This window comes from Myodes glareolus, chromosome X (assembly GCF_982192425.1).
Source record: "Myodes glareolus chromosome X, mMyoGla1.1, whole genome shotgun sequence".
Lineage (NCBI taxonomy): Eukaryota > Metazoa > Chordata > Mammalia > Rodentia > Cricetidae > Myodes > Myodes glareolus.
In genome coordinates, this window is record NC_142053.1 from 83,931,559 (window position 1) to 83,959,124 (window position 27,566).

Consider the following 27,566-nt stretch of genomic DNA (forward strand, 5'->3'; position numbering starts at 1 on the left):
CTCAATATTATAGAAATATTTTCTCAGCTAATATTCTCTCTTTTGGGGAGAAATGCTGTCAATCTTATATGAAAATCCAGGCACCCTCCATATTACCCTATATGTGCTCACCCCTATCTATTGCCTATAAATCTATCAGCTCCTTTACTAAAATTTCTCTGTAAGCTTCTCTGAGGCTTTGTTCATTTTGTTCATGTTTTATCCTTTTCAATTGCATCTAGAAAACTTACTGAATTACTGCAAACTAGCTGGGGAATTGAAGCAGTCTGAGGCCTATAGGTTACAAAACTAAAACAAATTTAGAACTGTTGTTTCCTGCTATGTTTTAAAGGTTTCTGTTTTTAGTCTCTCTCTCTCTCTCTCTCTCTCTCTCTCTCTCTCTCTCTCTCTCTCTCTCTGTTTGTGTGTGTAGCACACGCACCTGTTAAGAAACAAGTGGCGGTCAGATAACAACTTTCAGAAGTGGGTTCTTTCCTTCTGCCATGTGGACCCTTGGGGTGAGCTCAGACTGTCAGGCTTGTAGTAAGCACCTCTAATTGTGGAACCATCCTGCTGGCCCTTCTTCCTGTTTTGGATCTTTGAAAAATGTTTTCCTTCTGAAATAATTTCTTAAATACTTAAGGCAAATCACTTTTCTTTGACACTTGTGAGGGAAATTTGAGATAGATATCTTAATTTGTATTGTAACATATTGAATAACTATGGATTTAATATTAATTGCTGATAGACTCACTTTTTTCTTTATTTGTATAAAACAGAGTCAGCTCATTATCTTGAGATAGTAATGTTGAATTATATCTGTTTGGCAGTCTAAACAGGCAACCCAAATTTAACAGGCCTAAATAAATTCTTTTATGTTTTGGTCTTTTTTAATTAAAAATACTAATATATATTCATTGTACATTGTGATTAGTTTCAGAAAGACAATTTCTTTAAGGATGTCATGTACTTTGGCTGTATTCATCACTGGTACCCTCTCTCTTCTCCCTAACTAACTCGCAAGTCTAACTTTTAAATTCTTAACTCACTTCCCACACCTCTATACATCTCCTCCCCTTTCTTCTCTACCTTGGAAACAGCAAATTCTACTCATTTCGTTCTTTATATTCCAAACTCTCGAGGTCATTCTCAGCTCTTCTCTGTCCTTCATATCCTTTGATAATTCTCAAAATCTGATCAGTCATGTCTTCAAAATCCTTCTAGAATCATACCATTTCCTACCAACTATACTGCTTCCACCCTATTCTAAGCCACTATCATCCCTTGCCTGGATATTGTCCTCCTCCTGCTCTTTCTAAATCATTTTCAATAGAGAAGTCAGAAGGATACTGTTAAAATGCAAGTCGAATCTTGTCATTCCTCTTCAAACTCATTCAGTAGCCCCCCCCCCCACGACTGCATGCGGAATAAGAAACTAGGACCAAGAAGCCAGTAAAGACCTTGGCTCCCCAGGCTGTAAAGGCTGTAGAGTGAGTTTTATTGTCTGCCCTCATCGCCTTTATTTCTCTTACACTCACCCCAGTCCCACTGATCTTCCTGAAACACACCATGCATTCTCTGTTTCAGGGGAGGTTTGTTTTGTTTGGATTCTGGCTGCCTTTTCCCCTCAGAAATCGACTTGGCTTACCTTCATTTCACTCAGGTCCTTCTCAACTGCTCCCTTATCACAGAGACCCCCCTTGATCACCGCAGAGTATACTCTATTATTACCAGTCTCCCTGTCTCATTGCTGTAGTTTTCTTCACAGCACTTATCAACACAAACTTTGTTTTCTGTTTATCTGTGCTATCGAAGTAAAGCCCCCTTGGGGAACAAGAGATATTCATTGAGGTCTGTCATGTACCAAGTTCTTTTCTAGGCAGTAAGAATATAGACATTAACCAAACAAACACAGATATTCTTACTGCTTCTAGCCTAGTGTGATATAAATTGGCTGTATTTACTCAGTAAATATTTGAAGGATGTGCTGGATAAACACAGCACATAGTTGACGGAATAACAAGAATGGCTTACAAAAGGAGACTTGGATTGGCTTGTCACCTTTTAGCTAAATGAGACACTCATCACATCTAGAGAAATGGTTTTATAGCCTCTTAGGCAAAAGGTTAAATATCTTAGATAATTCTATGATCCCCAGGTACTCTTTATCCTTAACTCTAAGGTAGTACTAACCCCGTATCTTCAATTGATTCCACTTTTTGGAACTGCTTCAATCATTGGCCCCTACTCACATTGACAAATGTCAGCTTAAAAATCTCATTTTCATCTTTATAAAATCATATTGCTTTGTAACCCCCTATAGACACATATCATCAGCAGATGTAGCCAGATACACTGTCTTTGAATCCAGATGGCTTTTCAACAGCCCAGAGCTATGTTTCCTATAAACCTCTGGCCAAAGGGGTAGTGTTCTGTCAACTGACAGAGTAACACTGAAATACAGTGATTCAAAGACCTTGCCCAGGAGCTACTTCAACATTTTGTCACCCAACTGAATGTACTACTAGCTAACTCACAGCTATTACACCCACAATGGCAATGGTTTTCATGGGTAAATCACTGCCTAGCTGAAGGGATAGTAAACACTGTTGAGTTCTATTACAACACAAACAGAGAGGCAAATATTAGACCAAATTCTAAGGTCATATAAAAAGAACTGGATCCTTGTCCTTAAGGAACTTACAGAGTAATGATACATGCTTTAGTTTATAGTTGGACATAGTAACAGACACAAAAATTGTTAAAATTATCATTGGAAGTAATGCATCATATAAATGATAGACTGGCCAAACACTATCAGTTCCAAAAATAGGATTAAATTATCTTGGTGGACATGGCAAATATGGTATGTCCTCAGGAGAGAGGAAGTCTTTAGGGAGAGTGCCTTTGAGGGACATAAATGCTACCATGGCCCTCGGCTATCATGACCCTCCAAACTTACTGAAAAGGGACTGAGGGTATCTGGGGTTAGAGGATCCTTCCATTGTTAGTTCTATGGCAAAGGACTGATCAGCAGGGTAGGTTGGAGAAACCAGTGATCTTCAGATAACACAAGAGTGCTAAAGAGGGTTTTATTAACATTTCAAAAGTCAGAGTGATAAAGGATCACTTGAGTAGACTCACCATCTGCTCCTTCACCACTTTTGCTTCTTTTATTGCGGCGAACACGCCTACTTTCCTCTTCAGAATATGCCTTTTCATCAGGAAAGAAGAAATTCAGGAGGGCCATCTGTAAAATTAATAAGTAGATATGTCTTATGTTAGCTATAGCCAACATAAGAAACCAACTAGCTGTCTTTCAACAGATAGTCCTTCTTGACCTTAAATTCAATATATCTATAATCTGAGCTCATCTTTCCTTCCACTTTTTCAATGAATGGAATCATTACTTCCACTTTTCCAATCATGGAATCATTACTAGTCTAATCATGTAGCCATGAAACTTGTTAATCTCCAAAGTCTCTCTATTCGACTCTGAATAGCTATAAGAAATCCCTTAGGTTACATTTGTCCACAAACTTCTGGGGTTTGCCACAAATTTCTAATTCTCCTCCCACATTGCTGATGGCTATCCAGAACTAGCCTTGGATTTTCTATTATCCCTTGGACTTTATTATCATATACATCAGGTTTTGTCATATTTCTTACTTTTGCTCTGCTTTTAATTTGTTTCTAGAGTGGGGAGAACCCAACCCTGAGGTGTCATGTATGTCAACTCTCTTCTAGGAGCTAAGTCATGATAAAGTGCACACTAATCCATTGTCTTTCCCAACCCCCATCAGAACATGTGCTCTATAAGACCCAGTTCAATGAAAAACAAAAGTTGATCATTTTTCCTATTCTGTTAGTTTTAAAGCAAAACCTAAACTAGTTATCACTTTATTACTAAGGTTTTATATAGTAATGTATCTGAAAAAAGTAAGTCTTGCATTAAAAGGTCCTCATTCTAATATTTGGTCCTCTAATGTCTTATAACCATTGCTTATAGTAATATGTTTTTTATGTGAATGGGTCTGCTTTCACTAACAATAATCATAGCTTAAGTATATCCTTGAGGTGAAAAGATGTGCCTGAGGTAAACAATGGATGGAGTTTTAGACTTGAGTGATTCTAAACCCAATGCTATCACTTGCTATCTGTGTAACCTTGAACAAGTTTCTTAAGTTTTAATTTCCTCATTTGAAAACAGGAATGATAATAGCGCTTTACTCATAAAGCAGTTGTAGGATCATCAAAGTAACCATTTCATGTAATACATACTCAATAAGTGTTAGACATTGCTATTTTAAGTACATTATTTTGAAACATTCTATTGTCATTTGTAAAAAATAATAATCCCAGAGTCCTCATGTCTGGTGAATTTCTAGTCAAAAAACTGGCTTGGACCCAAGAAAACCCTAACAGTCTATACAAACTTTCTTCAAATACCCATAATTTATTGTTTGTGTTAAACAATTATATCCAGTAGCCTTAAGGCATAGACATCTTGGAGGATACATTCACTGGTTAACTATCAAACAATAAATGAATATATGTAATCTATAGATTATTAATCATATCACATTTAAAAACATTTAGGTTGATCTACTTGAAATAGTCATTTTCCAGAAAGCTCCCAGACTCTCCTAAAACAATACAGGTTATTACCATTGCTCTTGGTTATCTGCTAGAACTAGATGGTTAAGATCCTATTGCTGAATACAGCACACACTTAGGTTAGAGGACACAGAACCAATTTGAAAATGAGTTAGAAGCATCCTCCCTGCTGGCTAACATTCATAGTACTGGAAGTTGCTATGCAGGCTGTTTAGGGAGTGATGGAGGAGGGTTATCTGTCTATTGTGTTATTTTCATTGGTCAATAAAGAGACTGCCTTGGCCCCTTGATAGGACAGAAAATTAGGTAGGCAGAGAAAACAGAATGCTGGGAAGAGGGCTATGGTGCAATAGTTGATGGCAACCAATAACTTTTTGATTGGATTTGAGGCCTACCCCACAGGAGGAAATGCATGCCTGGTAGTTGAAACCCGGTCAAAAGCCCATGGTTGGTGAAGTCACAGGCCCTAGGGGGAAGCTGACTATCTTGATGTTTTGCTAAATGAACACGCACCGAAATTGCCTTCTAATTCTCTCAGTCTTTGAGAAGGTTTGGTTTAGTAGGTAGAAGTTAGTGCAGCGACTCATAACTGGCACCAGTGGACTTATCTTAATGGTTAGTTTTTCGTGTGTAGGGTGGCAAAGACCATTAATGGTAATTTTTCTCCCTTGTAGTGAGGGGGGTGCGGGCAGGCCTGCTTTTCGCCTCACCCGGCTCCCGCATGGCTAGCTTAGTCCCAGAAATAACAACACACAAATTGTATTCATTTAAGCACTGCCTGGCCCATTATCTCTAGAGAGTTAGTTACTGACTAACTCTCACATCTTGATTAACCCATTTCTAATAATCTGTGTAGCACCACGAGGTGGTGGCTTACCGGAAAAGATTCAGCATGTCTGACCTGGTGGCTGGCTCCATGGCGTCTGCCTCATAGCCCTCTTCCCAGCATTCTGTTTTCTCCTGTTGCTATATGTATAAGCATTCCATTATCTTTGACTAATTAGTAGTATGAGCCCCTGATGTTGATTCAGCATAAATTTATTAACACATTTTATTGTAAGAATCTGTCCTTTAAATTTTTTTACAATTCTTACACCTGTCAGAATGGCTAAGATAAAAAATACTAATGATTCCTATGTTGGGGAGGATGCGGAGTAAGGTGAACACTCCTCTACTGATGGTGGGAATACAAACTTGTACAGCCACTTTGGAAATAAATATGGTGGTTTCTCAGAAAACTGGTAATCAATCTACCTTAAGACCCAGCAATACCACTCTTGGGCATATACCCAAAGGATGCTCAGTCATACTACAATGACACTTGCTCAACTATGTTCAAGGTGGCATTATTCATAATAGCCAGAACCTGGAAACAACCTAGATGCCCCTCAACCAAGAATGGATAAAGAAAATGTGGTACATTTACACAATGGAGTATTACTCATCTGTTAAAAACAATGACATCTTGAAATTTGCAGGCAAATGAATGGAACTAGGAAAATCATCCTGAGTGAGGTAACTCAGACCCAGAAAGACAAACACAGTATGTACTCACTCATAAGTGGATATTAGATACAAAGCAAAAGATAACCAGACTACACAATCCCTAGTCAAAGAGAAGTTAAGTAACAAGAAGGACCCTAAGAGGAATGCATAAATTGCCCTGTAAAGAAGAAATAGATGAGATGTCCTGGGAAAACTGTGGGTGGGGGAAGAGGGGAGAGGATGGGGAACATGAGGAATCAGGATGGTCGAGTTGGAAGTAGGACAGAGGGGGAGAGAAATGAAAGAGATACCTTGATAGAGAGGTCAATTATGGGGTTAGGGAGAAACTTGGTGCCAGGGAAAATCTCAGGAACCCACAAGGATGACCCAAGTTAAGATTCCTCACAGTAGTAGAGACAGTGCCTAAACTGGCCTTCATCCTGTAAACATACTGGTGACTATTCTAAATGTCATCATAGAGCCTTCATCTATTAACTGATGGAAACAGATGCAGAGATCCACAGTCAAGCATTGGGCTAAGCTCCAGAAGTCCAGTCAAAGAGAGGGAGGAGGGATTATATGAGTGGGGGAGGGGGTGGAGTGTCAAGATCATGATGGGAAAACCCACAGAGACAGCTGACCTGAGCTTGTGGGAGCTCACAGACTCTGGACCAACAGCTAGGGAGTCTGCATGGGACTGACCTAGGACCTCTGCATTTGGGTGACAATTGTGTAGCTTCGTCTTTTGTGGGGCCTCTAGCAGTGGGACCAGGATCTGTATCTGATGCATGAGCTGGTTCTTTGGAACCTACTGGGATGCCCTGCCCAGCCTTGATACAATGGGGAGGAGCTTGGTCCTGCCTCAACTTGATATGCCATGCTTTGTTGACTCCCATGGGAGGCTTTACTCCTGAATGAAGTTGGAGGAGGAGTGGATGGAAGTGGGGTAGAAGGCAGGTGAGGGGGAGGAATGGGAGGAGAGGAGGGAGGGGAAACTGTGGTTGGTATGTAAAATAAATAAATAAATTTTGTTTTAAAGTTTTATTTTTGATGATTTCATACATGTATATAATGTATTTTCATTATATTTATCTCATTCCCTTCTTTTATCTTCTTCCCATTCCCTCTGAAACTCTTTTTTTCTAACATGCCTTCTTCCTAGTATCATTTCTTTCTTTTTCTAACTCTTTTGAGCTTTATCAGGGTTGCTTGCACATGCATGGGTATGCTGTTACTAATGTAGCCTGGGGTCCTTACCAGTGGCTAAATCCCCAAAGAAAAATGGGTCCTCCAGAAGCCATTAACTGTCAATAGCTCCTAAGATGCTGGAATGTTAATGGGTCCAGTTTATTTCAGGTCCTATGTAGGTAACCGCAGATGCTATGAGTATGAGTGTTATATCCATGTTCTGTCTAGAAAATAATGTTTCCCAGCACTCTGGCTCTTATGTTTTTTCACCCCACTCTTTTCAAGATGCTCCCAGAGCTTTTAGCATAGAGGCTATTATTCTTTCCTAAGTGCATCCTCCTACTGATGTACATATGGGTACTTCCAGTTCTGACTATAACAAATAAAGCTGATGCAAACATTGATGTGCAAGTTTTATGTGAATCTGTCTTCATTTTTCTTGGAAGGAACCTAAGAATGGGACTTCTGGGTTATATGATGTGTCAAGCAACTTTCTAGAGTGATTGCAGTGTTTTGTGTGCCCACCAACAACGTTTGTGAATCCCAGTAATCTCCATCTTCACCAATATTGGTAATGTCAGTAATTTTTATTTTATTCATTTTGGTAGATAGAAAATAGTGCTTCATTGCAGCTGTTTTTTGAGTTTTTAAATGTCTTTTCTGTCACCTTGCTGTCAACTAACAGATTTCAAGTCACCCACCTATGACATATTTTTTAGATCCTTCAAATTTGCTGCTACAGGCTTGACATCTAATTAAAACACCAATTAAGCTCATGTAAAAATAATAAACAGGCAGCAAATGTAGTTTTGAATGGTGCTTTCAGCAAGATGCACATTGACTGGGTTAGAGATCACTTGTTTTCTGCTTGAATTGTGGCTGTAATATGAGTCTGTCTATACCCAAACGCTAGAAGGTTAAGTTATTACAATATGATGCTTTTTACTCATAAATACAACTTCTGTGTGAGGTCTGGTGTGGAATTTTGTGTTTTCTTATAACCTGGTGGTAGCAAAAAGAGAAGCTGTTCACATGTTAACTGTTCCCAAGTGTCTGGTGACAGCTTGCAAGAATTCAAGCTTCTAGAACAGGAGCGATGGGGGAGAAACAAACTTATGCAGACAACAGAAACAATTCCAGCTTCCATGGGTATAGGAGTACCTCAAAATCCCTCGAGAGGAGCTTTGACGGTACAGGATATTCATAAGTCAAGTGTTCATTAGAAAGGGGCTGCTTGAATATGAAATTTTTTTGAATAGGTTATATTTTCTCACACACTAGAAGAAAACAACACAAAACACTTTTTAATCAAAACGATTCCCTATTCACAGTGTCCTATTTGAGTCTCAATTAGACAGGAGTGAAAATTATACTCTATATAGCATAATGGTAAAGACAAAAAATCAGTAGCTTCTCATACACGAAGTTTGAATTCTAGCTTTAGCTTTGCATTCATTAGCATGGCCTCCAGAGGCATGTTGTAGAATATGAACAAAATAGCCTTCTCTTTCAGAATATTGCTTTCCTATTGCACAAGGAGAAAGCACCAGGAATGTTGGCCACAGTCAGGCATTTTGCTCAAGGGAAAGAAAATCTAATTCTTTACACTTTATTATGTGATTACATTCTTGTTTCTTACGGTAAAATTACACGGTAAACAGCACCTGCAGATTACAGGGATCACAGCTAGAAACAATTTGTTAACGGCGAGACACAAGGGATACATACATTATTGTTAGTGACTCTCCAGATATTACTACTACAAATATTTTTCTAATATCAAAACCCACAAATTTATTGGATACATTTCACACTGAATAGAATGAATTTAATTTACTTCAATTCATTTTCTATTTATTTTATCACTAACATATTGGATTGTACTAGATGATTCACAGGAAATGACTCACAAGCCTTTTGAGGGAAGGAACCATTTCATCCATTTTTGTATAACTAGAGCCTAGCCCTGGCCCTAGCACACAGTAGGTTCCTCATAAATATCTCTCTGTTATGAGAATAACTGATGTATCTTAGTCTATTTATGCTGCTAAAACTAAGCACTCTAACTTGAGTAATTTACAAAGCACAGAATTACATTCTTTTCATAGTTGTGGAAGTTGAAAAGACAAAATTAAGGTTCAGATGACTGGTGAGGGCTGCACTCTATTTCCATGATGGTGTCTTAACAATACACCCTCCAGAAGGAATGGATGCTGTGTGGTGGAAAGTAGAAGGAAAGAACAGACTGTTTCACAAAGATTCTTTTATAGGGCCTTAATCCCATTTATAAGGAAGGAACTCTCATGTCCTAATTTAATCTTAAAGCCGCCACCTGATGATGTCATTTTATTAGCAATACCTGAATTTTAGGGAGTCCACATTCAAACTGTAGTATAACTCATTTCTTGAAGTCATTGTATGGTTTCATCCTAATTGGGCCTGTTTTAGAGATCAACCACGAAGGGGGAGGATTTATAGGAATCAAATCACTGGGACCCTAAAACTGAGACATCCTGTAAGTCAGTGTTTTCAAACTTTGATATACATCAGGATCACTAAATATATATATTAAAGTGTAGAATCCCAGGGCTTCATCCTCCCAAGTTTAGACTGAGTAGGCCTGAGGTGAAACATTAGAATCTGACCTGAATTTGCTCTTTAGGGGATTTTGACACACTTAACCCTTGAGTCACACTTCAAGAAACTTCTGTATTGTCCATTCTGTAAGTAGTTTATAACGTAGACTGAAAAGGCTATGTTCTCTTTCTTTTCCTTAGGAAGCCAGGGCTCCTGAACAGCTAGTGTTTCACACCTTTTCTTCTGTCAATGGTAATATGGTTATAAAAAGTCAATATCTAATTTCTTGAAACAGGAGACATGTACATACCAGGCTTTCTAAAAATTAGCACATCATTTACTTACATTTTTTCTTTCAATATTCTGGAGTTAATTTATTTAACTTACTTTTCTTATTGCAGCCAATGTCATTTCATCGTCTACCAATAATCAGCTGGGACCTTCTGAAACCTTAAATTGATGTATGCTCTGAGGGTCTGAAGAGAAGACTCAGTGGCTAAGAGCACTTGCTGTTTTTACAGAAGACTGTAAAACCAGCACCAATGTCAGGGAGCTCACAACTGCCTGTATCTCTACTTTCCGGAGATCCAATATCCTCTTTGAGACTTCACAGGGCATGCAATCAAAATAAATCTTCAAAAATAAAATAATTTATGCTCTGAAATGTCAGTCTTTTCTTCTAGCAGTGTTAGGGATCGAACAGGGCTTTGCACATGCTAGGCAAGCATTCTACTACTGAGCTAAGTATCCTAAATACTTGACAAAATCTTCAAGTGCTTCCATCATAGCAAGATAGGAGTATCCCTGTAGTAATTAGTGAGGCAGCATTGTCCAATAAGCTTGGTCAACACATTATAGATATAAAATAAATTAAAAGGTGCCAGTGAACACTCTTAATCTTATTAAGAACCCTTAACATGCTGTGATTATAAACAGGAAGTCTGGAGAGGGTCAAGCAGAGTGTTTTCTTTTGAATAAACACTGAGTACTCAGCATGGGGAAGGTACTGAGCTAGACAGTATTTTAAACATACATAGACAAAATGCAAATAACACAGTTTCTTTATAGTGCAACGATAGCACTTCATGAAAGGAGATAGAAAAGTTTCTAACTCAGTGGTAAGACGAAAGGCAGAGTATGTGCTGATTGCAGAATAGAGTGCAGTGCAGTGCAGTGTGCCAGTTTCTGGGCACAAACAAACAAGAACATTCAACATCAATCAAAACATCATCCACAGGACATACCACCAGCCGAATCAGTTGTACCAATAAGCCAAACAAAACTGGCTCCTTGGATAGCTCTGATGTGGATGCTTGGATTTACCATTCATGCTACATTGGAATACATTGGAAGATTTGTGAAATTTTATAGTAAAGCTAAACATGGAAGCCAAACACAATGAACATTTTACATCACATAAAGAACTAAAAGCAGTCTCTGAATACTGATTTCTGGGCAGTCTGACTGAAAAAAAATCACTGTCAAACAATGCAAAATAGAAAATTTAGAAAGAATAGTATCTCTGCTTGGGAAGATTATCCTACTGTGGCATCAGTGTCAAATTGCATAATTAACCAGTTCAATATTTAGCTTTTTCTTACCTAGTTTTGGCTTGTACAAGTTACTTAATATTTATCAAATAATGCCTTATATATCTTAATATAAATTTTATTCTCCTTAGAGGCACTAAACACCTCAAAGAAGGTTCAGAATGTGTTTAGACTTGTCCTTAGGACAAGTATGAAATCTGTTTAAGATGCATATCAAGGGGAAAGGTGAGCTATCATAAACACATGACTACTAATAAAATGAGAAAGGCACCCCTCCTTCAGCATCCTAAGTCTTATATTCAACTCTATTTCTAATATCCAGAACAGCGGTGGAAACAGACAAGCTTCTTGAACTGATTTGTATTAATGGGCAATACAAGCATGTCCAGCTTTTATATGACTTTGAAATTCATAACCACCACAGATGTCACATTTACCTCATTGATCTATTTATTGTTAGAGTCAGAACCATGCTTAATGTGAAATGGCAAGAGAGGACCACCACTTCTGAGATTTTGGAAGTCAGCTGGCCTATCAGCGTTGAAACTATGCTCATTGGTGACATATGTGGAGATGCAATGACAGAAAGATACCCAAGCATCTTTGGTATGGCAAGCTTTATAGCCTAACCACAAGCAGGCAGAACACAAGACATATTGTAAAGGATGCACTAAAGCATAGCTTCAAATAACACAGCATAGCTGTGGGTTGCTGGGGAAAAAGCAGCAGAGAGCAGCTAGGAATACAACAATATGGAATTTGGAAACTTTTTTGGAGAAAGGCTTTCAGCTGACCACAAGTTGAGCACAGAAATATGGGCAGTGACAGGATGTACAAATAGCAGCTGCAGGCATAAATCAAAAACCAGTTTGTACATATGTCATATAGAGAGGACCTTTCGTTGAAGATTTAGTCTTTTTGTCTCTTTAAGTATGGGTGAAATCAGAAGTGGCATGTTTAATTAAGAGGAAGGACAACAATATATACTGGATGTCACTTCCTTTCCTTAGGAATTGTCTGCTAATTTAAAGCACTTTGGTATATTAAAGGACAGAGAAACACCTCCAGTATAATACTTGGAAATCACTAAATATTATCATTTGTGACTAGGACCAGATGATAAATCAGCACTGTGGATTAAAAAAAATAAATTCAAACACATCCTCTGGATTATGAATTATTTAAAGGCTATTGAAAATTCTATAACTGTGTTATAGTTTACCTTCATAAAGCTGGACTAATTAGGCTAGAGCAGCAAGGTGACCAAAATGAGATTGCTGTGTAATCTATTTATTTTAAACTAGTACTTTCTCCCCTCTTCAAAATTTCTTTGTCATCAGCATTCTACAAAATCTGTTATGTTCCTCATGGATAACTAGGCCATGTAAGATATCTAAATAAAAATATATTTGGCAATGGTATTCAAGATCAAGTATGGAAGGATAGAAGTGAGGTAACCAATGATTGGAAAGTAGAAATTATGAGAACTTTCCAGAAAGGATTAGGTAAGGACAAAATTAAGAAATATGACTATTGGCTTTGAGATGCAAAAAATATTTCAAATATCTGAGAGAAATTAAGCAGTGGAGAGGATTTGAGGAAGGCCTGAATCACATTCTGTTTATGTTGATGCTGAAGTAAGTTGTAAACTAGTTTTAATGCAAAACTGGCCCTCTAAACTAAGAACATAGAAAATAAATATCAAGAACCATGGCAGTGCAGACCTTCAATCCAAGTACTTGAAAGGCTCGGGTAGGAGGATTATGAGGAGGGAGAGGGAGAAAGAGAGAGAGAGTAACACAGGAATAAAAGGAGAAGGAGAGGGAGAGAAAGTGAAGGAGAGGAGAGGGTATAGAGGGGAGGAGAAGAGGGAGGGAGAGAAATCTCAGAGACTAGTTGGTAAGTTTAAAGAGAAAGGTTAGGCAAGATAAGAGAAGCATCTAGATACAAAGATCTTTAGACAGGCAGGTTAATCACTGGTGTGTGATCAGGCCCTAACAACTGCCTGGAACAACCCCGAGGAACAGAAAAAACAGTAAAAGGCCTGGGGCTCAAATTCAGAAATTTAAATACTGCAAAACTAGAACCATCAGGGCCATAAAAGAATTGGCAAGAAAATTGCAAGGCTAGAAAGAAAGAAAGATCATTTGACTGTAAGATTAGACAAATCCAAAGTTGCAATTCAGTTCTCAGTTAATTTGGCATTTTCCTTCCCCTTCTATCCAAATGGGGCCTGACCTCCTGGTGGTTAAATACCAAATAACTGGTTATGTGATATAATAGCAGGCCAGTATTGTTCCAGTAGCTCTACAACAGACAAAAAGAAAAAAATCAATATGGCTGTTGATTAGAATACAGTTCTAGAGTATGTATATGGAAAAAATCTATTTTTTCCAGAGGAAAATTCCTGTCTTTCATTTGTGACCCTAAGATTGGGTAAAGAAAGACTGTTGCTGAATATTGTATTATAAGCTTTTCCATAATATCTCAACAGAGCTATCCACTCAAAAAGAAATTAGGGTAAAATAGAAGCAAATGAAGAACAGCAAAACAAAATTTTCATTAGAGTTAATTTTATGTATATCCTTTGTTTGGCTGTTACTGTTAGGAGCAAGGCATCTTTCCACGGAGCAATGGAGAATTAGATTTCATCACTGTCGACTAGCTCTCTCGTAGAACTTTTGCACTAAGGAATCCTCTATTTTCTTAGTGCCCCCCAAAGACTGTGTTTGTGAGAATGAAATGTGAGAAATTCACTGAAGATCTGTATATCAAATAATCACATCTTTCCCCATGGATAAAATCTGTAGCATCAGGTATTTAGTCTCAAATGTTCCCCCTCTAAATCAGAAATAAATCGTGAAAGAATTGAGACAGACAGTATGAACACTACTTTTGCAGAGCAAAGGCGTCTACATTATCAATTTTATAGGTCCCCAAGCATAATGACTACACAGATGGCTGTGGCTTATTGTCTTTCAGGTTTTATATGTAGAGTATGCTAGGCACTTCCCTCAACCCCTAGACACATAACATTTCAGAAAATCAAGAGATAAAGTTCCTAAAAGCTTTCAGAAAAAAAAACAGCAACAGTTAAATGGACAGGATTTTGAATGAACTGAACATTTTGACAGAAAAACTATTTTTTAAGAGAAAACAATGGAAAATACCTTCAAAGATCTGAAGGAAAATTATTTTGAGAATGAAATTTGTCTCCTAACTATAAATTGAGTCTAAAGACATTTTTAGTTTACAAATAACTCAAACTTCATATTTTATACTCTATCTCTAAAAAGTTATTTAGGAATATATTACAGAAAAATGTAAGAGTAAACAAAGATTGACACACATATTAGATTCTGGAAACAGTGGGCATAAAACCAGAGACTAACGCAACTAAGCCCAAGGTGATAGTTGCACCGCTATATAGCAATAGTGGAGAGGGTGCCTGAACTGGCCTTGCGCTATAATCAGATTGATGACTACCTTAATTGTCATTATAGAATCTTCATCCAGTTACTGATGGAAGCAGATGCAGTGATTCAGTTAAGCACTGGGTTGAACTCCTAGAGTCCAGTCATATAGAGAGAGGAACGACATTATGAGCAATCGGGACAAGACCATAATGGGGATACTCACAGAAACAGCTGACTCAAGCTAGTGGGTGCTCACTGACCCCAGATTGACATCTGGGGAACCAGCATAAGACCTAACTAAGCCCTTTGGATATGGATGACAGTTGTGTGTCATGGGCAGTTATGCCACTAGCAGTGGAACCACTATTTATCCTTAGGGTATGAACCGGACCTTTGGAGCCCATTCCCTATGGACGGATACCATGATCAGCCTAGATACAAGGGGGAGCGCCTTGGTCCTGCCTCAAGTGATGTGACAGACTTTGTTGACTCCCCATGGAAAGCCTCACCCTCTCTGAGGGGTGGATAGGGTGGGATGAGGAGAAGGTGGGGGGAGTGGGAGGACATGGGGGAGAGGGAACTGGGATTGGTATGTAGAATAAAAAGTAAAAAAAAAAAAGGTTAAAAAAAGCAACTTGGAGAGGAAAGGATTTGTCTCACCCTACATTTCCAGATCACAGTATACCACTAAAGGCAGCCAGGGCATGAATATAAGGCAGGAATCTGAAGGCAGAATTGCTTGTTAATCCACACAAGACAACCTTTGACTAAGGAAACTCACAGCTGATAAATTACAGCAGGAACCATTGCTTTCTTATACAGTTAGCTTTCTTATACAGCCCAGTACTAACTCCCTAGGAATAGCTCCATCCAAAGTATGCTAGTCCCTCCTGCATCGATTAATGGTCAAGACAAGACCCCCCAGATTTACCCACATGTTAATCTGATCTAGGAAATTCCTCTATCAAACCTCTCTTCTTAGATAACATGAGGCTATTTCAACTTGGCAATTAAAGTTGAGTAGAATAGCACCTACAAAAAACAGTGATTGAGAGACTCATAATTACATTCATCACAAAGAAATTCGAGAAACTTGTGGGTGTCATAGACAATACAATAAAAAGGGAATCAGAAGATTTAAAAAGTCATAGTTGCTGCTTTAAAATTTGACAAGAGACAAAAATTGTAATTAAAAACTATTTAAAAATTTTAACTATTTTAATAGTTAACACCAGTATAAATAATGTTTATTGATTTTCAACCTAAAGCACTAACCAAAATACCAAAAACATAGGATACTTAGCTATAGAGATAGTTATAGATGTGGAGCAAAATATAAATGCTATCGCCTTGGCAGTGTATAAAAGTACAAACAAAAGGGGTTGATAAGCTGAAGGGGTTAGAGACAAAGAGAGGATCAAGGACTTCATGGCCTTTTCTTAGTTAAGAGATATTTTCCATAGTTTAAGGAACAAGGACAGTCTAAGTATGTTCCACAGACAAATAAATGAATTTAAGAACATAGTAACTACATTGAGACACCATAGAGGATCAGTGATATAAAGCTTCATTTTTCTTATCAAGAAGTTGATATTGTCTAAAATAGAGAAGTCGGGAAATAGCAGAGTACATGGGAGCAATTGCCAGAGGAACTAAACAGAAAGAGTTAATAGAATGAAAGGTAATAATGGCAGAGGATTAAGATTGGAACACTGCATTGCATGCATCATAAGTTTTTATGTACATAGTTCATACTTTTTAAAACCACATGCATGCATTACTTCAGAAGATATAAAAGCAATCCTATGGTTATTTCCAAATCAACCAGGAATCTTGAAACAGAAATCTAAATTCAAACTGGTCTTTGAAAAATTTCACCCGAAAGAAGTGTTGGAAAAGGGGCCATCTATGCATATCTATCTCCCTCTATTATATGACTTGCTTCTTTCCCTCTGCCCATGCCTTAAAACCTATGCCCTTTCTCTCAAACCATTGAAACTTAACATAAATTATGGATACTATTATGATCAGTATTATTTTCATCTACAGAGGTTATTTTATGATATTTTGCACATATAAAAATCTGGAAATATTTTATTCTAAAACTTGCTAAGTTTTGGCATATGTATGTACACCTGAAAAATTATTATCATAATCAAAATAATGATGACATCCAACAGCCCCAAAAGTCTAGTCTATTAATGCTCTTTAAATATTTGTTTTGCATGGTGTGTGTGTGTGTGTGTGTGTGTGTGTGTGTCTCCACGGAGTCTCCCTTGATAGCACTTCACCTTACTCACTGAGATGGGATTTTACAGTTAAGCTCACAGCTAGTCTAAAACAACCTGTCTGCTTAGCCAACTTGCTCCAGATATCCCTTGCCTCTGCCTCCAAGTGCTAGAATTATAGGTGGGCTGCCATGCATTTACGTGGGTGCTGAAGATCTAAGTTTCAGCCCTCACAATTAGCATCAGGCACTTTATCCACGGAGCCATTTCCCCAGTCCCTTCAAGTTTTTGTAGTCCTTTCCACTCAGTCAGGTCTCTGATACATTCTGCATGGCAAGTAACTACTGGTCTGCTTTTTGTCACTATAGGTTTCATGTTCTAGAACTGTATATAAATAGAACCATAAAATATGTGCTCTTCTTTTTGTCTGACTTCTTTTATTTAGCATAATTATTTTGAGATCTAGCTATGCTATAACATATCAGTAGTTGATTCCTTTCTATTGATGTGATGGGGGACAGAGGAGGAGTTGTCGGGCATGAGAGCTCTTCTCTTTATTTATCTGAGACAGAGTCTCTCACCAGATATAAAGCTCACAGCTCTAATTAGATTGGCTGGCCATCAAGCATTAGGGATCTGGTTTCCACCCTCTCAAGAACTAAAATTATGTCACTATGCATGGATACATACACACCTACATATTTTTGCGAGTTCCATACATGCATATAATGTGTTTTGATCAAATCCACCCCCATTCACTCTCTTCCAGTTCTTCCACTATCCCCCATACCACATTTCCCTCCTAACTTCATGTCTGTTCTTTTAAAAATTCTACTGAGTCCTGTTGTTGCCTGTATGTGCATGGGTATAGGATCACCTACTGGAGCATGGGTAATTTCTCAGGGGCCACATCCCCAAAGAAAACTGTCTCTTCCTCTCCCGGTAGACAACTGTCAACAGCCCCTAGGTTGGGGTGTGACTTCATGATCCCTTCTCCCACCCATGCTGGAATTTTGTGTGACTCTATTTTGTATAAGTCTTAAGCAAGCAGTCACAGTCACTATTAGTTTATGAGTGAAATGGTGGCGTCATGTTCAACAAATATCATTTGAAGGCACTCAAAACCTTGACTCTTACTATACTTATGTTCCGTCTTCCACAATAATCTCTGAGCTTTGGGGTAGGGATGTGAGAAAGATGTCCTGAAATCTCATATTCTCTGCACACAGATTAGTTGTTATTTTCTGTATTAACTTCCATCTGCTGAAAAGCTTCTCTGATAAGGGCTGGAAGAGCACTAATCTCTGTCTATAAAGATAAGAACTTAGGGAATGTTTAATACTAAGTCCATTTAGTAGAGCATTTAGCATTAGCTTCTCCCCTAGAATCTATGACCTAGTCAGTCATGGCTTTTTTATCCAGTTGATGGTGTCAGGCATAAGTTCCATCTTGTGGAACAGACCTTAAATCCGACCAGAAAGTGACTGGTTACTCTTATAACATTCTTGACATTACCACACTCGTGAGGCTATCTTGCCAGGGCAATTGTTATTGTAGTCTGCAGAGTTCACAGTTGGGTAAGGCTGTTGATGTCTTTCCTCCCCTGGTTGTGCATAGGACCTCCTAGAACTACGAAAGCTGGTAGTAGGTAAGATTGCTTCCTCCATGCCCCATGACACAAGTATGTGTTTTTAGCAATAGGGTCTTACCATTAAGTTCTGGAAGGTAACCAAGAGCAGCGGCAATAGCCTACAGTGCTTGGAGGAGTCCATATGACTCCACTGACAACTACTCAAAAAGAGGGAACTATACCTTGCACTGGGTTTTCTGCTTGATAGTCTATCATGTCCGAGAGAGAGATATTGTCCCCATGTGATAGGGCAACTTCATTCAAACTCCTTTTGTATATGTATGCATATATACTGTCAGAAGATTCTAGAGCAGTAGGCTTCCATATGACATTTTCAAAAGCCTTTAGTGTTCACAGTCCCTTCCCTGATCCATCTCCCTCCTCATTTAGTCTTTCCTGTTCCATTATTCCCCTTCCTTCTTTCCTAACAAAACTTTTTAGAAATTAAAATAGATTCTTTTCTCATACAATACTTCCCAACCACAATTTCCCTCCCTCCACTCCTCCCAGCCACCCCCACCTCGCCTCTCCTCCACATTTATTCTCCCTCCGTCTCTCTTCAGAAAAGAGCAGGCCTCCAAGAGATGACAGTCAGACAGGACAAAACAAGATACAATAAGACAAGGCAAAATCCTCATATGAAGACTGGACAAGGCAGCCCAATAGGAGGAAAGAAGTTCCAAGAGCAAGCAAAAGAGTCAGAGACACATCTGCTCCCACAGTTAGGAGTACCGCAAAGACACCAAGCTACCAGCCATAACGTATACACAGAGGATCTGATGAAGGTCCATGCAGGCTCTGTGCTTGCCACTTCGGTCTCTGAGTCCAGGTGAACCTTACTTAATTTTTTAAATAGAAGTGGGCTATGCTCTCCTGGTATCCTCTATCACCTCTGACTCCTAGAATCGTCCTTCCCCCTCTTCTGAGGGGTTCCCTGATTACTGAGGGCAGGATCTAAATTGAAGATCTCCAATTTAGACTTTCATATCAAATGTATTCTATCCCTCTTCTTTAGAAATCATTCACCTTGACTCCTTACTAGTTTTCTAGCTTCTATGGGTACTCTGATTTGGACACACATCTCAAACCTTATATCCACATATGATAGAGAACATGTGGCTTTTGTCTGGTCATATAATTTGTCTGGGTCATCTTACACAGAATGATGTACCGTTTACCTGAAAATTTTATAATTTTATTTCTTTATAGCTGAATAATTATTCTTAGTTTTCTTTTTATTGCTGTGATAAACATCATGACCAAAAGCAACTTCAGAAAGAGAGGTTTATTTTACTCTACAGCTTACAGTCTATCATGAAAGGAAGCCAGGGCAGGAATTCAAAGCAGGAACCTGAAGGCAGAAACTGAAGCAGAGACCATGGACCATGGGTGAATTCTGTTTACTGGTTTGATCCACATGGCTTATTCAGTCTGTTTTCTTTCTTTAAATAGAAGAAAGCATTTAATTAGGGGGCTTGCTTACAGTTCAGAGGGTGAGTCCATCATGGCAGGGATCATGGCTGCAGGCTGACCATCATGGTGCTGGAGAAGTAGCCAAGAGCTTAGATGTTAAGATAATGAGAGAGAGAAAGAGAGAGAGAGAGAGAGAGAGAGAGAGAGAGAGAGAGAGAGAGAGAGAGAGAGAGAGAGAGAACTAACTGAGAATGGTGTGTGGACTTTTGAAATGTCAAAGCCCACCCCCAGTGGCACACCTTGTCCAACAAAGCTACATCTTCTAACACTTCCTAAACAGTTCTACCAACTGAGGAGCAAGTATTCAAATGTATGAGCCTATGGGACTAATTCAATCCACCCCAGTCATGGCATTTATCACAGCGAAGGCAAACACAATAATTCTCTTCCCCCAACTCCTCCCAGGTTCACTCTGCCTTCTCTACCAACCCACCTTTGTGTTCTCTTGGATTTTTTTTAGTCCAATAAGCCTAATTTGTTCTTCTCATATACCGTTTGGCATGTGGCCTTTCACCACAGCATCAGCCTGCTTTCTTATACAATCTATGACTGACTGTCTAAGGGTGTTACTGCCCACAGTGGGCCAGGTCTTTCATCCACATCTGTCAGCCATCAATAAAATGTTCCACAGACATGCCCACAAGCCAGTCTGATGGAGGCATTTTCTTAATTAAAGTTTGCTTTTCCCAAAGGATCCTAGTTTGTATCATGTTGACAAAAAAATCCACCCAGCACATATTAGATTATGTATCTGCACCATATTTTCATTGTCCATTCATCAGTTGATAAACGACTAGGTTATTTCCATTTCCTGACTGTTTGAATGGAGTAGCAATGAACATAGAAGATTAAGTATCTCTGTAGTGGGATGAAGAGTCCTTTGGGAATATGCCCAGGAGTGAGACAACTGGAGTAGTCTTCTTATATACCAAATAATGACTATACTACAAAAGAAATCAGGGTAACAGCCCAATTCACAATAGCCTCAAAAATAATCTGGGAATAAATCTAAACAATGAAAAATTTAAGACATTAAAAAAATGAAAAAAGATAATAGAAGACAGAAAGACCTCCTGTGCTCATGAACTGGTAGTATTAATATCATGAAATTGTCCATCATAACAAAAGCAAGCTATAGATTATATGAAGTACCCATTAAGATTCCAATGCAATTCTTCACAGCAATCTCAAAATTCATATGGAAACAGAGAAGGTCAAGATAGCTAATACATCCTTTAACAATAAAAACAGTGCTGGAGGTATCACCATCCCTGATTTCAAGTTATATTACAGAGCCATAGTAATCATACTGATAGAAAAAACAAACACACTGATAAGGGAACAGAATTGAGGCCCTCAATATAAACTCATGTTCCTACAGACATCTAATTTTTGACAAAGTGGTAAAAATGCACACTGGAGGAAAAAAAAAGAATCTTAAGTATGCAGAGCTGGTCAAACAAATTGGATAGCTATATGTAGAAGAATGAAATTAGATTTTTATCTTTCACCTGCACAAAACTCAACTACAAATGGATCAAAACTCCTACATAAGACCTGATATCCTTAATCTGTTAGAGGAGAAAATAGGAAATATGTTTCAAATTGTAGGCCTAGAAAATAACTTTCTGAATAGGATACTTGTAACACAGGCAATGATACCAATAATTGAAAAATGGGACCTCATGAAACTGAAAAGTTTCAGTACAGCAAAGGACATCATCATTTAAATGAATAGGTAGTCTACATCTGACAGTGTCTCGAGTATGCAAAGAAGTAAAAAAAATGAACATACACATAAAACCACAAAGAAATCAATCAAACAAACAAAATTAATAATTATGGTATGGAAATTGAGAGTTCTGAAAAGAAGAAATATAATGGCTGATAAACTTTTTTTTTAAATGTTCAACATCCTTAGCCATCTGGGAAAGGCAAATTAAAACTATTTTGAAATTCCATCTTGCCCCAGTAGGAATGGCTAAGAAAAACAACCAAAATCAAACCTGAAACCAAAACCAAAACCAACACCAAAGCAAAACAAATGATAGCAAATGCTCGTATGGATGTGAGTGAAGAGGAGCACTTACTTCCTGCTGGTGAGAGTACAACTGTGCATTCTATGGCTATCAGTGTGGAGGGTCTTCAAAATGCTGGCTTTTAAGCTGGTGCTTGGGGATTGAACTTAGGACCTCTTGATTGCATGGCAAGCACTTTCCAAATACAGATATCTATCTCTTCAGTCCTTCAGTGTTGATTTGGTTTGTATTTCCCCAAAGACTAATGTGCTGAAAATCTTTTCATACATTTCTTTGAAGAAATGTCTGCTCAAACCTTTTGCTCATTTTCAAATACTGAGATATTTATTTATTATTCAGATTTTAATAGTTCATTCAATAGTCTTGATATAAGTCAGATATGTGCTAGGCAAATATTTTAATCTAAATTATGTAGTTCAATTTCTTTTTTTCTTTCTTTGAGAGTTTCACACAGTTTATTTTTATTATATTTTTTCCTGTTCCTAAATCAATTCCAGCTCCTCCCCACTTCTCTTTGTCCCCAACTCTATGATCTTTTCCTCTCTAAAAAAAAATAAACAAAAAGGAAAAAGCCACTGAAAAACATGGTGTCTGATTTGTGTAGGCTCTCTACTACTGAGCATTGATTTGTTCTGAAGTGTGGTTGATATATCCAGTGTCGTTTCATTGAACAAAACTGATTTTTCATCTCCCAACATGAATTGATTGCAAATAGCTTTTTGTTTAAGGGTGGTATGTTGTGTTCCTTCTCTCTTTTGTGCTGGGATTTTTCCTAAAAGATTGTCTTGATTATTATAACTTTCTAATACATCATAAAATCAGATAACCTAAGTCTTTCAACTTTTCTTTTTTTTGTCAAAGTTGCTTTAGATATTTTGTATCATTTGTCCACATAAATTTTAGTTTGGGAAAACTGAGATTTTAATATTGCAAAAATTTGATGTTACTTATTATAATGTTTGAAAGTTTATGATGGCTTATTACTATATAAGAATATGATTATTTTGAGTTTTAACCAGTTTATTTAATTTTTGAATTGGAATTACTATCAAAGAAAATTTAAATAATTATGTTAGCATGTCAAAAAGATCTTACATCATACAAATGTGAAGACACATTTGTGAGGACAATAAAAAATTAAGAAAATGAGGCATGGATGAATCTCAGTGGTAGAGTATATGGTATGCTTAATATGAAATATGCATTGATTTTCACAAGTGATCTAACATCCTGTGAAGTATTTATACTGACTTACTAGTTCTTGCAATTGCTTTGTAACTTTCCAATGACCTATAAGATCATATTGTCTACATATAAGGGCAGTATAATTTCATTTCAAAACTAGTTGTCTTTTTTTCTATATTTTTGGCTAGAACTTCCAGTACGACATTAACTATAAGTGATGAGAGTAAACATCCTTGTTTTGTTTTTGATTTTAGAAAAAAGTATTCAATATTTTCATCTTAAGACATGACACTAGCCATAGGGCTTTTGGAGATGTCCTTTGTAAGAGTGAGAAAATACCTGTACATTACAATTAGTTTGATTTTGTTCAACACTGTATTTGAAAGTTTATATTTGTATGAACTTTCTGAAGTTTTTAATGAAGTAGATTACAGTACAATTTTTCCATATTAAAATTAGGTCATAGCTGACACATAAGTTGAAAACAAAACAGTGAACACATATTCCTATATGCAGATGCCTCAAACAGAACATTAGCAAAGGAGTTCAGAGTCTTGCTGAGGTAGGTAGACATTGATGAATGGATATACTTTTCCTGTTTGTTCATCCTATCACCCACCCACTTATCCATTCATCAATTTATCAATAATTCACTCAGTTCTTGTATTAATCAAATACTGTGCATAGCATTAGGCATCTAAATAATCTAGTAGATGTTTTGAGGTTCACAGTTTAGTGAGGAAATAAAAATTAATACACCAATGGAACCAATGCTATAATAAGGTCATTTATGGAAGTCACTGGGGTCACAGAAGAGAGAGAGATTTTCCTTAAAATGTGGGGAAATTGTGGAGGATGACTTCTGAGTTGATTTTTAGGAGGTAAGCAGAGAGTTCTGAGCAGGCCTAAAAAGAGAAGAGCACTCCATAAAAGTGGTCATAACTTAGGGAACGGCTTTTTAAGTTTCTTCATACTTCCCAATGGTTTCTTTACCCCTGCCTTTCTCAAGGCAGAAAAGGGCAGGACAGTTTTAAGTCTTAGAATGTCTTCTACTTTGGAAGAATATATGCATATGTCTGTGCATCTATGGTATATAAATATTATAGCACATATTTACAGCATGTAAGTATAATATACATTCAAGTAAATATGAAGTATTTTTTCTTCAATCCTGAGTTAAATCTACATTGTAGAAAGATACCTCCTGAACTCTGGTAGAGAATTGTCAGTTTGTGACTCAGAGTTCTATGTGGAGGAATGGAAGGTCACTGGTAAACAATCAACAGCTAAGGGTAGTACTTTGAGGTAATTGTCTAACCTCAGAAGCACGTCAATCAGCCATTAGGCATGCAATTAGAAATACTGTAGCTTCAAAGCTTGTATGTTTGCCTAAGGACCTAAATTATCATTTGCTCACTCTTTGATTACTTCAGCTCCATGATGAGCCAAGTTCTACCTTGTACTGCCAAAAAGTAGCAAGAATGCTTTTAAATAGCTTTAAACAAATTTTCAAATTTCTTTGGCAAATTGATTCAGCTGTTCAGTATCTTCCCGGGGTCTTGAATTGTCACTGAACTGGGACCATGCAGAGCCAACTTTTAAGCAATAAATAATCATGTTAGTACTGAAATATTTGGGCCAATCCCAATTTTCAGTCTGACTTATACTAATGGTTATTGTTGAAATAGTAATCAAAGACCTTACCGCTCATTGTACTCAGTTGTGTGGAAAGTGCTGCTGAATCTGTCTTGAAAATTGATTAGTAATATTTTGCACCATTCCTTGCCAAAACAGTGAGATTATGTTCAACAAACACCTTTACCATACAACAGAAACTCCATAGCTCTGGATGGGTTAGAACTCATTATGTAGGCTAGGCTGGCTCTACCTGACTCTCTCTCCCCAGTGTTGGCATTTATTTGCCATCATCCCTGGCTATAAAAATTTTTGTACAATGACAAAATTTCCATATCCTTCAAATGCAGAAACATAATTAAAGTGCCATTGGCATTTGTTAGATCTAGCTTTTAATCCTGTACTAGTCACTGTGCCTTTTACTTATAGTCTCATCGTACTATAAAACTGCATTTTAAATATATCCACATAAGTCTACACATATCACTTTCTAGAATCTCTTCTGAAATCATTTTATAAGTAGCAAAATATCTCAGCTGTGTAATGGAAACAAATAGTTTTTGTATAAAATTCATATATATATAATCATATATATATATAATATCTATGCATATATGCAGTACTTTCCTAGGTAGATTTTATATAATGAAAACTGAAGTAGGTATTAACTATGTTGTAGGAAAAAAGAAATTGTATCATTTATGTTCATCTTTGTTTCCTGTTATCCTAAGTTGGTATGTAAGCATTAAGCTGATTTCACTGAATGAAAATAAACTTTAAAAATTTCCATATTGTTACCAATGTTTAATACAGTAGAGGTCAATATAACCAAAGTATGAATCACCAATTTTTTGTGGTGCTTTTTTTAAATGGCATTAGGTAGCTTAAATTTTTCTATGAGATTCTCCTACAGTGTTTGACAGCTACTTTAATATTCAACTTATACTTGCTTTAATAAATGTTAAATGTTTTGTACAGTCCCTCTTTCTGATGGCAATCTGTTTCCAATAAGTACTCCTCATTTAAAACAATCTACTATGTATCTCCACTGGCCAAAAGACCTTACCAAAATTTACTTTGTGCAGGGTGCAAGCTAAGAACAGTAATTGTTTTTGTTCACAAAAATAAACATAGGATAACTATTCCTTTCATGATAAAATCATTCCCTTAGTGTCTCTATGTATTCCACTTACAATGATCACAACCTTTCAACTCTGCCCCTCCCCGAGATTTAGCATTTATTTGAGTAAGTTTGCTTAAGTGGCTCTAAATCTACTCACCCACTCATCCACCCGCAGCAGCAGCAGCAACAACAAACCCCATGCACATCTGTAAGCCCCTGATTCATTTGTTGAAAATTATTGGGTAGCAAGCTACCATGTTATGCAAAAGGGACAATGCAATGCAATAGGCATATAAATATCTGCGAGATATGGCCCTTGTCCTTTACATATTTGTGGTTTAGCATGCTGATTCTTTTTTTAAATAGAGTATTTTATTTCCTTTTTGATAATTTCATCCATGCATACAATGTATTTTTATCATACTCGTATTCTTCCCGCAACTCCAACTTCATGTCCTTGTTTTTTTGTTTGTTTGTTTGTTTTTTGTTTTTTGTTTTTCAAGACAGGGTTTCTCTGTGTAACAGTCCTGGCTGTCCTGGAACTCATTCTGTAAATCAAGCTGGCCTTGAACTCACAGAGATCCACCTGCCTCTGTCTACTGAGTGCTGGGATTAAAGGTGTGCGCCACCACTGCCTGGTTTTGTTTTAATTTTTAAATAACCTATCAAGTTCACTTTGTGCTGCTCAAATAGCCACAGGTGTGAGGCAATTCATGGAGCACAATTTAACTATAGAGGTTAAATTATGAAAACTGGCTTTCCCTCCCCCAGAGGGGTGGAACTCATTAGTCCCTGTCCCATCAATGCTGCAATGTTCACTGGTTGGACTTTGAGCAGGTGTTGTGCGGACAATCACAACTGCTCTTTAGTTCATGAGTGTAGTTTTCCAGTCATGTCCAGAAGACATGGTTTCACGTTCGTCTTTTCCAACTTCTGGCTCCTAAAATCTTTCTACCCTCTTCCATGATGATGCCTGAATGGTGGAGGGAATGTGACACAGACTTCTCTTTTGTGGTGGAACACTGCACAGACACCATTTTTTTGTGTTTTCTTGACCAGTTGTGTGTTTCTACATTAACATATGGATTAAATGTAGAACTCTACTAGACCATCAAAGGAGAACTAACATCAGTGCTACTCAAATTATTCCATAAAACATAAAAGGAAGGAGCATTTCCAATCTCTTTATGAAGCTAGCATTACCCTGATACCAAAAGCAGATGAAGACTCAACAGCAACAACAACAAAAGAGAATCATTAGCCAATTTCCCCAGTGAACAAAGAAGCTAAAATTCTCAATAACATACTTGCAAACAGAATTCAAGAACACGAGATAGCTTCATTCAGGGATGGTTAAACAAATATAAGTCAATAAATGTAATTCACCATATAAACAGACTCATACACAGAAATCATGTTTATTTCAATTGGTGCAGAAAAG

The 27,566-nt window shown here is 37.5% G+C and overlaps 1 protein-coding gene across 5 annotated transcripts in view; it reads right to left on the reverse strand.

Moving 5' to 3' along the window:
* The window catches only part of Eda (ectodysplasin A), a 372,063-nt gene that overhangs the window by 84,917 nt on the left and 259,580 nt on the right, over nucleotides 1-27,566 (reverse strand). For all 5 annotated transcript variants that reach the window (XM_085684701.2, XM_085684700.2, XM_085684702.2 and 2 more), the window contains exon 2: nucleotides 3,124-3,229. In XM_085684701.2, coding sequence (XP_085540827.1) covers nucleotides 3,124-3,229 — 106 coding nt within the window. The remainder of the gene's footprint in view (nucleotides 1-3,123; nucleotides 3,230-27,566) is intronic.